This window comes from Lynx rufus, unplaced genomic scaffold (genome assembly GCF_022079265.1).
Source record: "Lynx rufus isolate CCGP_SWC_20201006 ecotype Redwood Valley unplaced genomic scaffold, mLynRuf1.p SCAF_4, whole genome shotgun sequence".
NCBI lineage: Eukaryota > Metazoa > Chordata > Mammalia > Carnivora > Felidae > Lynx > Lynx rufus.
In genome coordinates, this window is record NW_025814856.1 from 24,282,138 (window position 1) to 24,299,103 (window position 16,966).

Sequence of the window (16,966 nt, forward strand, 5' to 3'; positions counted from 1 at the left end):
CACAAACTGGAAGATCATGACCCAAGCCGAAGTGGGACACCTAACCAACTGAGCCACCCAGGCACCAACCCAGACTAGTGATTTTCATTAAAAAGAACGCCCTGGTTTATAAACAAAGCATTGTCCTTCAAAGTTTATTCCCTTGGGAAACTACTGATTTTCAATATTGTTGCTGCTCTAAAAATGCCTGGAAATTTTTTGGAAACATCAAGCCAGTTTACAAGTTCTGCTAGAAAAACCTACTGCTTTAAAAAAAGGGTGGGGTGGGGGGGGCACTGGGTGGCTCAGTGGTTAAGCATCTCTTGACTTCAGCTTACAAGGTTCCTGAGTTTGAGCCCCACATCCAGTTCTGCACTGATGGCACAGAGCCTGCTTAGAATTCTCTCTCCTTCTCTTTGTCCCTCCCCCGCATTTGCTCATGTGCACGCTCTCTCTCTCAAAAACAACTATACAAAAAAAAGAAAAAGAAAAGCCTATTGCTACCTTCTCCAACTACTGTTCAGAAGGCAAACAAACAAGTCAGCCCAGACATCTTTGGTGAACACAATTTTTGCTGAAAGCCCCCAACAATATGTCTTGCCCATTCAGAGTCTTCAAAAAGTCAACTATACACTTCAATTAAAAAAAAGTTTCAAGGATATCTGGTTGGCTCAGTCAGTACACTGTGTAACTCTAGATCTGGGGTTTATGAGTTCAAGCCCCACGTTGGGTGTAGAGATTAAGATTACTTAAAAAAACAACAACAACAAACCACAAAAAAAAAAAAAAAAACCCACAAAAGCTTCACTCACACTCACAATTTTTTTTTTTTTTTTAAGGAGCTGGGTGTGAAGCCTGCTTGAGATTCTCTCTCTGGAGAATCCTGAGCCTCAGAGAATATGGCAGCAATGGCCAACACCATGATTCACCTGGTGAAACATGAGGAAAGGACCTTGCTAACTCGTCCCCAGACTCCTGACCCATCAAAACTGTACAATAATAAATTTGTGTTGTTTTAAGCCACTAAATTTGTAGTAATTTGTTATGCAGCAATAAAAAACTAGTACAATGAAACAAACAAAAAAAGGTTCTCTCCCTTGACCCTGCCTGCGCGTGTGCACTTCCAAAACAAAATGACTAAAATTTGGTAAATATTATACTTTTAAGTACCTGTAGTTTACTGTATTATCAATTATATCTGAATAAAACTTGCATCTTAGGAAACTCTAAGTTTGTAGTCTTAGAAAAATGTTAAAATAAAAAATATCAAATCAACAGTGCAAAATTACATCAATTAAGGTAATTCAAGGGGCTTCAACTTTACCTTGAAGAATGAGTAGTATTTTATTAGACAGGATATCTTTCTAGGCCAGGATCTAGGCCAAGAGAAGCCTAGGCTTCAAATAAAATGAGGTTTACTGAGGGCAGCAATCATACAAAACATCAGCTTGGAAGGAAGAACTAGACTAAGGAATGTATTACTTTGTTAAGTCTGGGGAGCCACAAGACTTAGGTTTCTGAATGGTCTTGAAAACACTGAACAAACAGTAGTGAGAAACACTGGAGTCTGGTAGTGTTATATGGACACCAGAGGTTAGACTGGTGTGGTGGCAGAAGGTACAGAAAAGGAGACATTTTAAAGGATTTGATGACAAAACAGATATGAAGTCATTAACACTGAAATGAATCCAGGCACTTACCTGGGTAAGCTCATAGGCTCTGTAAGCCAAAAGTGATGTAACTCTATTGGCATTCTTTGACACGTGACATTCATGTTTCGGCGTTGGGTCCAAAGCACTTTTATTTAATATAGATTCCAAACTTTTTATTTTACCCTAAAATAAAGAAAACCTTTTAAGTCCACCTAACCTAATTATTGACTATATGACATTACAAAATACCTCTCTGAATACAGATCACCTATGACAGCAGTTCTTTCCTTTAATACCTGGTAACACTCAACACTTTTTACCAATATTGAAGCAGTAAAAAGGAGTTAACCATGAAAAAAAGTGCTGTTTGAATTTAATAACAAGGAAATAAAAAAAATTTTTTTTAAATGTTTATTTTTGAGAGAGAGAGAGAGAGAGAGAGAGACAGACAGACAGATAAACCACGAGCAGGGAAGGGGCAGAGAGAGAGGGAGACACAGAATTCGAAGCAGGCTCCAGGCTCTGAGCTGTCAGCACAGAGCCTGATGCGGGGCTCGAAACCACAAACCATGGATCATGACCTGAAGTCGGACGCTCAACCGACTGAGCCACCCAGGTGCCCCAAGGAAATAAAAATTTTATTCACAACACTGTTCATTAGCCTAAATGACATTACCAGTTGTATTACCTCTTCATTCTTTTCTTTGGAAAGGAAGTCAAATAGATTAAAGATGGCAAACCACTCTTCAAAGTATGTTTATCTACTAAATAAAGCAAGCATCAATTTTAATTTAATCAAACTTCTAAAGACAGAGCCAACTAAAATCCAAACCAAATGCTGTCTTTGATATATGAAATGTAAAAGTTAAAATTACCTTCATTATTTTAAAAATAACAACATCGCCCACTGCCCCAGCTTCCAAAGGGTTAGCTTGTAATAAATCAGCATACTTAGAAAGATAGATACCTAGTAAAGAGGGAAAAATTAAAGAATTTGAATAAGGGCACAAATACTAAAAAGAAAATTCAAACATTTAATCTAATGATGAGAGAAAAAGTATGACAACTTAAAAAAAAATGTAATGGCAGTAAAGACAGTGGATATTAATCCAAAGCAAAACAAACAAAAAACAAAACCTAACCACAAAACAACAAAAAAACCTGTGAAACTATCCAAATTTCTCAAAATCACCAAGACTGAGTTAAAAAAATAATAATCTTTGATCAATTTGAAGTATGCAAATCAGAAACAAAGGGTAAAACTGGTTTTACGCTGCATAACCTCAAACTATCCTCCTTTTTCTGAGAACGTGACAAAGCAAACATGAATTTAATTATAAGGACTGCAACAAAATTAAACATGTTTAAGTGGCAACTTAATAATAGATAAATGAAAAAAAAAAAAGATTACCCATGGAAGGACTGCCAAGAATGGTTATTTTGGACTGGCCCACCTGTAATCCTTTTTCACATATGCTTTGCACCTAAATAAACAAAACACTTCATCTTGCGATCATAATACATTTAAAACATGAAAAGATAATTTATAAACTTGTTTTAAATAAAATACAAGCTCCTAAACCCTATAAGTTCTACATTATAGAAATTTTATACACATGACAATTTATGACTAAATATCAATGTGAAACTGGCTTATGCTTCCAATGTAACCATAGCAGATATCCATTTTTGTTTATACTAGGTGTGACAGATACTCAGAATTCATGCCACTCGTATATACAAACATTCCCTTTTATTTTTTTTTCAACGTTTATTTATTTTTGGGACAGAGAGAGACAGAGCATGAACGGGGGAGGGGCAGAGAGAGAGGGAGACACAGAATCGGAAACAGGCTCCAGGCTCTGAGCCATCAGCCCAGAGCCTGACGCGGGGCTCGAACTCCCGGACCGTGAGATCGTGACCTGGCTGAAGTCAGACGCTTAACCGACTGCGCCACCCAGGCGCCCCAAACATTCCCTTTTAAAGAGAATTAGAACTGGCAAAACATTTAAAGAAAAAGTAACTCCACCTACACAACTTTAATTAAAGGAGACAAAACAGCTCCTAGTACATATAATCAACAATACAGAAGATAATCTACTTTAATAAAGAGAAAATTATTATCAAGCACATCCTAGGCAAAGAAAATAGGCTTGGTCAGAGAAAAAATAAGCACATTTGAAAAATAAATTACATAACAATGAAATATCTTGCCCTACTAAATCATTTCTTCCACATATATATCCATTTACACATATCATTTATAGTAAAATGTAAAACATTAGTTTATAATTACCAAGTGTATTGTTCACAGTGCAAAATTAGTAACTTACAGTGGAAACATCCTCAAATCGTTTTTTATAAAAGGAGTTCACACACCTGATATCGATCAACCATAAGAAATGCATAGGATTCCGAAAGTTCTTTATCCAAACGACCATCAAACTTCAGTTCTCTTCGCTTTTCGGTGAACTAAATAAAATAAAATCTGTAATAACTCCTTAGCATGTGATTATGTCTTTCAAGCTAATAGCTTCAGGAATTTTATTTCTAAGAAATCCCAAATGTAACCAAAGCAGAAATGATCTTTTCTCTCCCTGTAATTTCCATGCTTCGATTAATTTTTACCCCATTATAACTAGCTCTTTATACCTTGTAATAATCAAATAAACATCTAATATCTATGAATTTTAACTAAATGTCTACTAAAATTTTGCCATATTCCAACTCTCCCACAGATTTTTAAGTTAATAGTTACCTTTGGATCTCTCATTTTACATAACATGGTACACTGCATAAAGTAGGTGGTTTAATAAATCTCTGCAGAATGGCCAACTTCTGGACTATAAACTCAATTAGGACAAGGAAAAATGTTTTCTTTATAACTACATTCTCAATGCCAAGTACATAAGATGTACTCCATATATATTTCCTGGATAAAAGTGACATCCTCTAAGTATAACTCAACTGCAAGTCACCCAAACTGCTTTCACTTTTAGATACAAGCAAATGGATATACATTCAAAATATGGAACATACATCTAAGAGATTTATATGCAGTATTCAGGCCATTACTTATGTTCAGTAAAGAATTATTAGACAAAATTTTCATATAAAGTTAATAAATAACCCCTATCACACCCTAAAATCACATCAAACTATCAAGGTTTTAATTTTCTCAAGTAGCCAGTAACTTCAGGGATTCCTTCGAAGTTCAATTCTGGTAGCACTGGGTTGACCACTTTACAAAAGTACAAAATTAATAGTAGTTCATGTGCATTAGAAAGCAACAAACATAAAATATTTCTAAACATCTCATTTGTATTACTGCAGAATTCCTCATTCTGGCTTTTCCTAAAAACGTTTATAATCTACATGAAACTTAAATTTACTATCTTACATACTTAACTATTCCCCTTTGTTTACTTTTTTTTTTTTTTAAGTTTTATTTATTGGGTGCCTGCATGGCTCAAACTCACGAACCGTGAGATCATGAACTGAAGTCAGACACTTAAACTGAATGAGCCACCCAGGTTCTCCCAAAACTAGCATTTTGAAAGAAAAGGAACATAAAACAACTTCCAGGCTATTAACTGGTTATGAAGAATCTTACAATAAGTACTATTTAAAACTTACCTCCTTTTCCAAAAGTTCATTATGTATCAAGCAAGCACGTTTGTAGTTAAAATTTGTTACTGAGGTTGGTTCAAGGTAAGATGAATGGAGAATATTTAGAACGTCTTCAAATTCTCGAGAGCCTGGAGTTAATGGCTGAAAAAGTGCTAAAACAAAACAAAACAAACATTAATTTTAAGATTATTCCTTCTTAAGCGTAATTTCTTAAACTTTTGTGGGCTTACTATAACTTTTAAATAAGGTTGAAATAAGGCATCAAGGCTAATTTTGTGATATTCAAAAGAAACACATATTAACGGAGAGAAAATAAAAATCAATTGCCTACATTGTTCAGTTCCTTCAGCAATAAGTATCTGGCCGTTACACATGCACGAGCAGGTTACAATTTTGCAAACCTTAAGAATGTTACATCAGGCAACTTTAATTGCATAAAGACTCTCATAAGAAAGAATCTGTGCATAAGCTCAACTTGTCTCCACTCCTTTTTTATGTTACACTGAAATAGGTCTAGGACCATTTACTTGAGCAAACTAAATGCTTACAGCATAAATGAATGCATAAAAACATTTAAGATACTTATGTATCTATATAATAAAACTACCCTACCTGGTTTTTAGTACTAACCTTAGAATAAAATACACTGCATCCATTGGCTTCTTGTATTACCAATACAAAGTAGTGGGACATTATGAAAGCTTAGTGAGATGGAAAGATGTAGAACTCTGGAGTGAAGCATGGACACAAATATCAGATCTAGCATTTACTAGCTTTGTGGAAGTCCCTGGGTAAATCAATTCACTTAACCAAAAATAAACTCAGTTCTCCTACCTGTAAGAATTCATTCCAGCTATCCTAATAACCACTAAATTCTACATGCCACACATGATACAATACACAGAAAAAGCTCTAAGCACAACATCTGTTGTTCAAGTAAGACAATAAAAGTTTTTACTCCCCACACCTACAACTATTCCACAACCCATTTAATTTTTAAAATACTTAAATATCCACTTGTTCTTAGACCAGTGGATTACTGGTCTAATAATTTCAAATTTCCACTTCATGCATGAAATAGTTTAACTTAATAATAAATTTCAAGAATCTATGTACATAAAATTTCCCCAAGCCAAAAAAGGAACTACTTATATTTCACTGTATATAGAAGTATTCATTCATAGAACTTGGCTATACTGTGTTACCTTAATTTCTTTTGAGGTACTATTTCTAAAGAGTCAATAAATTTCACGGTCAAAATACTTTTAGGCTACTACTAAAAATTGTACGTACTCTTAACAGTACTAGACAGCAAATAAGATATTTTCACCGTATTTTCTAAACATACTATTAGGCTTTAAAGGACATGTCAAATGACATATCCATCCATCCCTTCACCAAACCATGTATATTATTACAAAAGTGTCTGTAAAACTGTAACGTGTATAAATGTGTATATCGATGACAAAATGTGTATATACGGTGCCCACTACTTTGGGATCGCACACTAAAATAAAGAAATAAAGCCAACATAGTTATAATCCAAGAAGACACTGACTAGGGTTAATCAGAAAAAAAAAAAAAAAAAACACCTCAAATAGAACAATTAAACACAAAGTGTCCTATAATCAAATTTGTAGCAGATGAATACATTCAATAATCTACTGTTGTAACCTCTACTGTTGTAACCTCCACGAGAGCCAGAACCATATGTGCTTTATTACTCTACCTTTATCATATGCCAGTAGCTAGAACTGTGAGCGCTGGACCCAAGTAAGTTGAATAAGTAAGTTCGTAAAGAAAGTGAGAATAAACTTTCTCAATGATTTTTATACTGAGGGGTGCCTGGGTGGCTTAGTTGGTTAAACAGCTGACTTTGGCTCAGGTCATGATCTCATTATTCATGAGTTCAAGCCCCACATCAGGCTCTCTGCTGGCAGCACCAAACCTGCTTCAGATTCTCTATCCTCCTCTTTGCCCCTCCCCCACTTGCATTCTCTTTCAAAATAAACTTAAAAAAAAGTTTATACTGAATACAAACATATTCTACACCTACCAAAGTATCATTGCTGTGTCATCTTAAATTAAGTCCCACAGATTCAATAATTCAGTAATATGTAAAACAAAATATAAGCTCTGAAATAAATCCTCTTAAGTCAAAATCAGTTTTACAGAATAGGAAAAAACATCTTTGTGACTGTCCCCAACTAAATTGGGAAAAACTTGGCAAGGAGAACAGCATGTATTTGGAATAGTCTTTATAGGCTTTCACATCCAAAATGGGTTAAGCATGATTTCAAAAATTGGGTTTTATGCACGATTCCTTTTTTTGTCGTTTCTAAGTGACTTCAGACATCTAAAATGCTCCTTCTGCAAAAGTTTCATGTGGCTTTAAACTCCTATGAAATCTTACAAGTCTACATAAAGCATTTTCCTTAGTTAAGCTGTCCCAACACTATTTTGACTATCAATCTAATCATATGGGGAAAATTTCATCATATAAGTTTATAGAGAAATTAACATTCCAATTATCAGAAAAGTACTTAACATTTGTTTCATTCCAAAGCAATGTCCTATAGTCATGTCAAGTGTCCTCAAGTAGACTGCCAGTGGGGGGAAAACATTCTTGTGAATGAAAATATAGAAAAAGATGCCTGTGTCCTAGTTATTTTATATATCAAATGATTCCATTGGCTTTACTAGTTAGGCCAAAGTTGTAATTTCTCTTTTTCCTCCCAGTTTTCATTTCTACAAAAATAAAATTATGCTGTTAACTCTTTTTAAGGATTTCAAGTCAAAGTGCTGGTAATCATAATTAGAAATTTAACAAGTTTTTGTTCTGAATGTACATTCCCTAGTGGCCTATTTTGTCCTTAATAATCCTTTTAACACTCCACATCCCTTGGTCAACATATCCTATCACTTCTCTTAAAGAAAACATGTATACATCATAATCTTAATTATAGGCCATTTGAGGCAATTAATAAACAACCCTGTGATTATCCAAATGGGGAACAGAACATTTTATATGATAATTATTTCACTTATGAAAAGTCAGTATCCAATATATTGTTTTCTGGATTCTGACAATTACTGAGTCTAACCACTAGTGGGTCATTATTACTATTTAGATAACTATACTAAGAGCTTTACATGAATGATCTCATTTAATCATTAAAACCATCCTACTTAGTTCAATTATACTCATTTCACAAATGAACCTGAGAGCTAACAGCCAATATGACCCAAGGTTACATAGTTGTGAATAACAGGGCAGGTAGGATTCAAATTCAGGCTGCCTAGCTCCAAATCTTATATCCTGAACTCTACGTAGAAGATGTGTGTGTGTGTAAGAGCTGAAACTGATCATTACAGAACTGGGAGAATAAAATTGTTTCTTCATTTTAGACCAAGAAATCATATAGAACACTTAGACACAGAAAGTTAGGTATTAAAGAAAAAGAACTTGATGTCCAGGATTATGCTCTTTCTACCCTCTTATGTGTCTCTTCTATCAAATCTCTTGTTTTTCTCATTTTAATAGAGCCAAAAGCCAACGTGCCCTTTTTAGGGTTCTAAAGGTTAACAGAAGTAACCATAGTTCCTCCACACACCGAGAAACACGATTTTGCTTATTTATAGGATTTCCATAACATACATGTCAGAAATGAGTTGATGTACATAATTTACAAAGTTTCCTTACGGACAAAATTGATAATACATGTTTTATGGGACTGAAGAACAGATTTAAAAAGACATTAGGAGATTTATAATTCAGACAAGGAAAATGGATCACAAAATTAGAACTAGAATTCAGGTCTCCTGACTCCATACTATCCATACTATCATTAAATATTTTTTACTACTGGTAGCATACAAATATATATTGAATTTAATGTTCTATTTAAGCAGTTGGAATAGACATAAAATTTAAGTCATGCAACAGCTTTGTTCCTTTGTCAAAGGAACAATTTTCAATTACTTTTACCAATTTACTTAGTGTAAATGCCAATCTTTAGGTTTGTATTACGATTTATGTATATATGTAAAACAAAAAACCCATCTATATATATGTAAAAATAAGCTAAACTTTTAAAAGATAGACCACTATTATCAAAACATATAAATAGCCAATGTGAAATAAATATTCCAATTTAAAGTAACTAATTCATGGAAGAAAAGGAAATAGCCAAGAGTAGGCTGCAGATCATGTGTGTTCAATTCTCTGAATCCATCTCTCTGATGTCTAGCCATTTGTTCCTTCCAATAATTTATTTGAAAGATATTTTAAAAATCACTTTTCTCCAGTCTAATAAAATTGCTAAAGACATAATGCTTTAGGAATGGACGTTTCATCTCTAAATCAAGATTGAACACAATACAGAATTAAGAACGAATATGCTGGCAGTGAAGTAGAGAAACAAGTACAAATATGACTAAAACTAAAAACTATTGACTTTTTCTGGCCCAGGGAATAGGTCAAAGAAAATTTTACTTACATTACTTAAAATTGATACACACCTATCAAATGTTTTATGTGGATAACTGGATTCTGCCTATACTTCCCTGCTTACCTGTAAATAGGGAAATCTGTGGTACTTAGAACCCAGTCATTCATATACAACTACTGAAACACGATGCAAATTTCCTTAAAGGAAACTTTGCTCCAAGTCTTAAAAAAGACAACTGCAAATTCTGTGGGAAAAGATGGGTGCTGGGGAGGAGAATTAGCCATTAATTGTGCTAGCCTAGACCAGTATGGACGCAGGTGCATGAGAAGTTAGTCTTGTGTCCTACAGAAAAAAAACATTGACCAATAAACACTTTCCAGAAAGTGAATCATCACTACTTCATGTCCCAAGAACTTTGGAGGGAAAAATTATATCAAATTGCCAATTTTAATTTACTTTTAATGACTTATAGTATTAGATTTTAGAGTAAAAGAAGGCAATAGAGAAACATCTACCGACAAAATCCAATTGTACAATTTGGTTAAATATAAGAACAGTGCCTCTTTACACTATAGAAGAGCCCAGCCAATAAACAACACAACATACATCAAAGAGTAAAATTTTACCCTTCCAGTCAAGTTAGGTCATTTAATCTGTCACCACAGATTAAATGTGTTAATTTCATAATGAACATAATTTCTGAATCTCAAAATACCCCAGAGATGAAGACATACTAAATATATCTAAGTTTAACATTGGTTAAAAAATTTAATAGGTCAAATCAAAAGCTAACAAGAGCACTTATATTACAAAAAAAGAAGTCTTGCTACAGTTTGTGTAATGATAAGTACTGTACACCTAAATTCAAATTCCAAGTTCAAGTTGGAATTTGTGTGACCTTGGGCAAGTTATTTAACTTTTCAATACTTCGGTTTCCTCATCTGTAAAATGGGAATAGTACCTACTACATAGAATTTGGTCCACACATGTAAACTGCCTTAAACAATGCCCACAACTTACTAAGCACTATGAAGTGTTTGCCACTACCATTAATTAGAATGGCAGTATTCTGCATGTTATGCTACTGTCAAGACAAGGAAACGAACTTTGAGTCAGCAAGCTATACTCACATATATCTGAGGTACCATAATCAAGTCATGTTAAGTTTCACTGGAAACGCACAGTCACAAGCACAGGTCTGCCATATTAAAATATGAATGCAACAGAATCTTTGATACTGGAAGGTTCAGAGGGATCTCCTGAAAATGATTTAATAGTCATGATAAAAGACTCCTGTGACCACAACTAGTATCTAGTCACATCCTATACATAAAGTGATACCTTTCAAGCCTTTCAAGAGGCAAAGATGTGGGGATGAAGTGCGAAATTAACAGTACCTGCTATACCATTTCTAATAAAACTTTCTTTTTAAAATAATGAAAAGTTGAATTTTTCTATTAAATTCTATCACCAAGCACTAACTTCTTTCAGTTTGGATAGGATAAAGTCCATGGTGGTAAAATACCTGCTTATTTAAGTTTTAAAAGCTCTAGTTAAGTCGTTATTGAATTATTTGAACAGCTGCTGCTTAGTGCATCAATTATTTTCACTAAATATGAAGAAAGTCCAGTGTGTTTTATTTTCCTTAGCTATAACTTCCCCAAGGTTGACAACCTTTTGCCTCTACATGAAAATGGAAAACAAATTTTCCCCATGGAGCATCAGACTCGGGGGAGAAAACAGCTAGATTTTATATTTCCTAATTCCTCAATTATTTCCACTTTTAGTGTGTTCAAATAAAGTTCTATTTTACAGCAACCTCTGGATTTACCTAATTAAAAAAAAATACATGTAAACAGTGCCTTTTAACATTTCCTGGTGACTTCCCTCATTTCAAACCAAACTATGAGGCTTTCTACACCAATATTCTGGTCCTATCAAAAGTTGTAAAAGATGGTACATCCATTGTTTATGGTGTAACATAAACCATATTCTTGGGCACTTAAAAATGAAAGAAAAAAGGAAAGAAAAGAAAAAAAGGAAAGAAAAGAAAGAAATAGAGGAAAAAGAGAAAAATGGACTTCAAAATTTTATCAAGCTAGGAACAAGAGAAAAGTTCAATCTCCTACCTCATAAACCAGAGGCCACGTGAATGTACTTCCAACCTATTCTCTAGCAATTGATTAATTTGGGAAGAACACCTAACTTTCCTCATATAGGCTGTACCATACATCTTGACTAAATAAACCAAAATAATGGACAGCCTTGACCTTTACAAATATCCCCTTGAACTCTAAAATACATTACATTAATTCACCTAAAAGATATTTCTAGAAACATTCCTCATGCTAGTGGGCAAAAGGTAACTTCATCTTTGTCAACATGGTTTCTGACACCAAGGATTTCCTTGGTTTTCTCATCCAAAAAGAAATTAAGTTTGATTTTATTTGTATCTTCCTGATACAAGGCTCTAACAATTTCAGTTGTGCAAATGGGAGGTGGTTAAGCACATGGAAAAAAGAAGCACATGCTTCAATCAAGATTCCACGTCTACTAAGACTTTAATTACAAATAAAAAAGCATTCTGCAAATAAAAAATTCCTATTATTTCCCAAAGTAAATCATGAAAACCTGAACCATGAGGTAAAACAAAAAGAGACTTTAAGTTGACTAAGTCCAAATCACTGGAGAGTCAAAAACAGTGTAATAGAAAACCATAATACTACTTTTGATCTCCATTAGAAATGTGTCCCAATATAGCATTGTTTTAAAAACGTAAAAGTAGTTCATGTAACTATTCCCATATTGGTTCCAAAAAGTAGACTGGCCTTAAAAAAACCAAAAAACAAGTGACTGGCCTTAAAAAAACCAAAAAACCAACTTAAGTTCTCTCATCTGCAAGATCAAGTTGGTGACTCTTGGGCATAAGCTAACTTCTATTTTTTCCATAGGGAAATTACTGCACCAAGAACCTACCTTCCCATTCTTCTCAAATACAAGAGAAAACATACCAAAGTTTGGATTTAAAGAGAGACCTATTTTAATCTAACGCTTGAACAAGGGGGGAAAATCTACATGGAAATGAAGTGTGATGGAAGACAGCAGTGTGCATGGATCACATCTAATGGAGATTTCTAAACAAGGGGAGACGCTGACATCGAGCAAATTTCAAGTAGACACTTCTAGCTGAAGAATTTCCATAGGGAGAAGCACTTGTGGTCCTCTGAATGCAATGGCCTTGGAGAAAGCCCCAGAATCCACGGCCACGGGCTATTTCCAGAGTGAGACTTGTCAGAAGCATCCTGAGGAGGACACACCAGCTTCTGTGCCTTCAGGGGTTGGGAGGGAGGGGCGCCGAGCACCATCTTTCCTCTCTGGGAGCTGCAGCCTTACGGACAAGCTTCAAACCTGAGCTACTTCCAACTTCCACGGGGAGAGGGGGAGCAGGGGAGCGTGGTTCCACCGCTTTCCTCTCGCACCAGGCGCAGCAGCTGGGTGGCCGTGGCAGTGAGGGGAGAGGCGGCTGGCGCTGCATGCGTGTTTACGTGTCTCGAATGGGTGTGGGAAGAGGAGACAGAGAGGTTCTAATGAAAAGATGGAGGGGAGAGAGAAAGAGGGGTTGGGGGAGAGGGGAAGCACCACCTTTCTTTTCTCTGCTCTTCCTGGGGATCTGAAAACTCCTCCTAACGGGTCTTTCGGGCTCTTCGGGGCCTTTGGGCACAGCGGCCGCGCCCGCCTCAGACGAGTCCTGAGTCTGCTCGTGGCTGACGCTCGGGGCGGCCGAGGCCGCTGCTGTCTCCTCAGGCCCGGCGCCGCCGCCGGGCTCCGCGATGCTGAGGCCGCCGCCGCCATTTTGTGGGGAGGACTCAAGCTCCGGAAGCGCCTGCTTCATCTCGTCGTCCCCGCCGCCGCCACTTTCCCAGCTCGCGTCCGTCGGCGGAGAGGCCTCCGTCTCCCCAGCAGTCGCCATCGCGCCGGCGTGAAGAGCTCCGGGAAGCTTCTGCCGGCAAGGTCGGCGGGGGTGGGGGGAAGGGGCGACGGGCCGGCCTCGCTGCCGAGCTGCTCTCAGCCCACCCACCCCCTTCCCCCCGTGGCCGCGGACCCCGGTCCCGACCCAACAGCCTCTCCGGGGCCCCAACGCCGGCGCCCCAACCGTGCAGCCCGCCCTAGGAGCCGCTCCTCGCTCGGGCAGTTCTTCTGCCGGCCCCCGCCACTCAACGTGCTGGCGTCGGGGCCGGGAGGGGGCGGGGCCGTCGCGGGCCTCTCCGCCAATGGGGGCGCGGTGCCCGCCTCCGCGGGTGCGGATAGACAGCGCTGGGGGGCGGAGCCTCGGGGCGCCCGAGCCCGCCAAAAGGGGCGACCGCAACGCCCTGCGAATACCTCGACGCCGCGGACCGCTGCGGGGTGGACAGGGCTTAAGGCGAGCTGCGAGTTCTCGGACCACGCCTAGCCAGCACCGCAGGCGAGGAAGGCGCGCCTGATAGGTCCCGTGAGCTCAGGCGTCGCCTGTCTTAGCGAGATAACGGCCCTTCCCCCGGCACGAGTTCCCTCAGCCAAAACAGGATTCAAGCAGTGGATGCAGGATGAACCCGGCTTTGTGAAGTATTTGCGTGCATAGATAGACCTGGAGAGAGGAGATAAGACAGTGGTCTTACGACGACGACAGCCTGAAAGCCTCTGGGCCCAGTGATCTGCCTTGACCACCGGATCTGCATCTTTACAATATATTACTCCCCGCATCCCTTTTTATCTTAAAGCGTTAGAACCAGTGACACGCCTCCAGCCAGCAGACAATACCTGAGACCCTTTAATGTGACTTCACAGCCTAGTGTTAACCGGATTTGGTTCTGGGGAGCTTGAAGGGAGGGGGACTGCTGGCTTTTAGACTTTTCTTCTTTGGTGTTTTCGGTTTTCCTGTATTGAGTATATATTAAAGAAAAATACAAAAGTTTGCAGCCACATTAAAAAATATACAGCAGGTGGTCGCTCTCCTTTAAAACAATTTGACCGTCAAGTGGAAGGCAGTTTAAATACTTTATGCTAACTAGATGGAAATTACCATCATGAGTTATCTTGAGTACAGTCAGTATTTACAGGGTGCTTTCTATATACCAGGCACTTTATCTCTATTGAATCTTCACAACAACAGGTATCAAGAACACACTATTTTACACAATTTAAAAAGTGTTGCAAGACATTGAGCAATTTAAGTTAATAAAATCAGAATTTGAAGGCAGGTCTATTTAACTCCGACATAGAGTGCTTGCACTTCACTGCTTCTCTAAGACTTAATCTTCACAGCAATCCCGCACCTTTATGAATTTTATGGATGAAGAAATGAGGATACTTTGCTCAGAGTCTCCAAGCAGCAGGGTCAGAATTGGGACCATATCTCCATTTTCAAACTCCAACCGTCTCCCAAGCAGTTGGCTGACCAAACCTATAATTATAATAAAACTCTAGGCCTTGCCACATGGCTAGTACTTAAAGAACATTCCCAAGGGCAACAGGAAAGTTGGATTCCTGTGTCCGGTTAAATACCATCCCAGCCGATATTGAAAAGTTAATCATGCTTGCCCAATATATTTGCATCAGCTCAGTAAACCATAGGAAAGTGAGTTTAAAACAGTCACTCCTTTTAGTAAATAGTTAATGTAAAAACATTTTTAAATACTGATGAAAACATGTGGGGCTATGTTGAGACAAAACGCTACATTATTTTAAGTTAAAAGTAACCTTTAAACTTAGGGAAAGAGGCTTCACTTGATATAAATGAGGTTACAGAAGATCAGACTCAGATGTTGAGGTCTCCAGATGCCAACTGTCTTTTTTGTTGGTTCATTAAAGGCATCCCTGCAAGCTCATTTTTATCAGATCAAAAGATAAGTAGGAGCTAACTGCACACTGGTGCCATTACTCAACTAAGGCTTTCGGCATTTGCTCAGCAAAAGCCATTCTATTTGGAAAGTAGAAACCCTTAGGCTATATATAAGGCAAACGTGCTGGTGCTGGTTGTTGGTAATGAGTTACCTAAAACTAAGGCCAGAGAAACCATTAGTCTTCCACAGAGATTGAATCTTAAATTTTGTGAGATCAAAATTTTTTCCATTCCAAATTATTTATTTATTTATTTATTTATTTTTTTTAGAGAGTGCAAGCTGGGGAGGACGGGGGTGGGGAGAGAGAGAGAGAGAGAGAGAGAGAGAGAGAATCTTGAGCAGTTTCCATGCTCAGCATGGAATCTGACATGGGGCTTGATTCCACGACCCTGAGACCACAACCTGAGCCGAAATTAAGAGTTGGACACTCAACCCATTGAGCCACCTAGGTGCCCCTAAATTTTTTTTTAATGAATTTACTATTATATCTCATAAGGTAAAAAAAAAAAAAAAAAAAAAAGGAAGCTCTAACATAATCTTAACTATATATTCAGTTATTGTACATAGCAAAAATATTTAGGTTTAGCTGGGTCACATTACTAATATTCAATATTAAAAATACTTTTTTTTTAATTTTTTTTTCAACGTTTATTTATTTTTGGGACAGAGAGAGACAGAGCATGAACGGGGGAGGGGCAGAGAGAGAGGGAGACACAGAATCGGAAACAGGCTCCAGGCTCTGAGCCATCAGCCCAGAGCCTGACGCGGGGCTCGAACTCCCGGACCGCGAGATCGTGACCTGGCTGAAGTCGGACGCTTAACCGACTGCGCCACCCAGGCGCCCCTAAAAATACTTTTTAATTGCTTATTGGGAGCTAAGCACTGCTATGTGATGAGGCTATCACTCTGAAGCAAATGGACGTGGTTACCTCCTTCAAGTTTACAAATCAGTGGGAATATATGTAAAATTAGGATCTATGGTGGTGACTAAGCAGAGACCTAAAGATGAAGTAAAGTTTCAGCTACAAGAAAGGGATAGAGGGGGCATAAATTGGCTAAATCCTACCTATCTCAGGAAAACTAACACAGTAAGATAGAGAGGCTATCCATATGTATATTTATGCATATAGATATCTATAGATATAGATATCCCTACCAAATATATATATATATTTGGTAGGGCAAGGCAGGGGAGGGAGAGAGGAAATGCAAGGGGATGAGCTACTACAGATGCACATGGTTCTAGAGTAAAGACTACCAAAGGTTAAAAGTATAAAACCTATGTTGCCCCCTATCCACAGTAATGAACAAAACAATAACACAAGGAACATTAGAGAACAATAGGAGACAGTATATAATTAAATATCCAGGGTGA

At 37.6% G+C, this 16,966-nt stretch overlaps 1 protein-coding gene across 6 annotated transcripts in view; it reads right to left on the reverse strand.

Moving 5' to 3' along the window:
* The window catches only part of TASOR (transcription activation suppressor), a 56,846-nt gene extending 43,075 nt beyond the window's left edge, over positions 1–13,771 (reverse strand). For all 6 annotated transcript variants that reach the window (XM_047097219.1, XM_047097220.1, XM_047097222.1 and 3 more), the window contains exons 1-6: positions 13,355–13,771; positions 5,268–5,413; positions 4,011–4,103; positions 3,043–3,115; positions 2,507–2,598; positions 1,680–1,814 (exon numbers count right to left, since the gene is read on the reverse strand). In XM_047097219.1, coding sequence (XP_046953175.1) covers positions 1,680–1,814; positions 2,507–2,598; positions 3,043–3,115; positions 4,011–4,103; positions 5,268–5,413; positions 13,355–13,682 — 867 coding nt within the window. In that variant the 5' untranslated portion in view covers positions 13,683–13,771. The remainder of the gene's footprint in view (positions 1–1,679; positions 1,815–2,506; positions 2,599–3,042; positions 3,116–4,010; positions 4,104–5,267; positions 5,414–13,354) is intronic.
* Between the last annotated feature and the right edge of the window lie 3,195 nt (positions 13,772–16,966).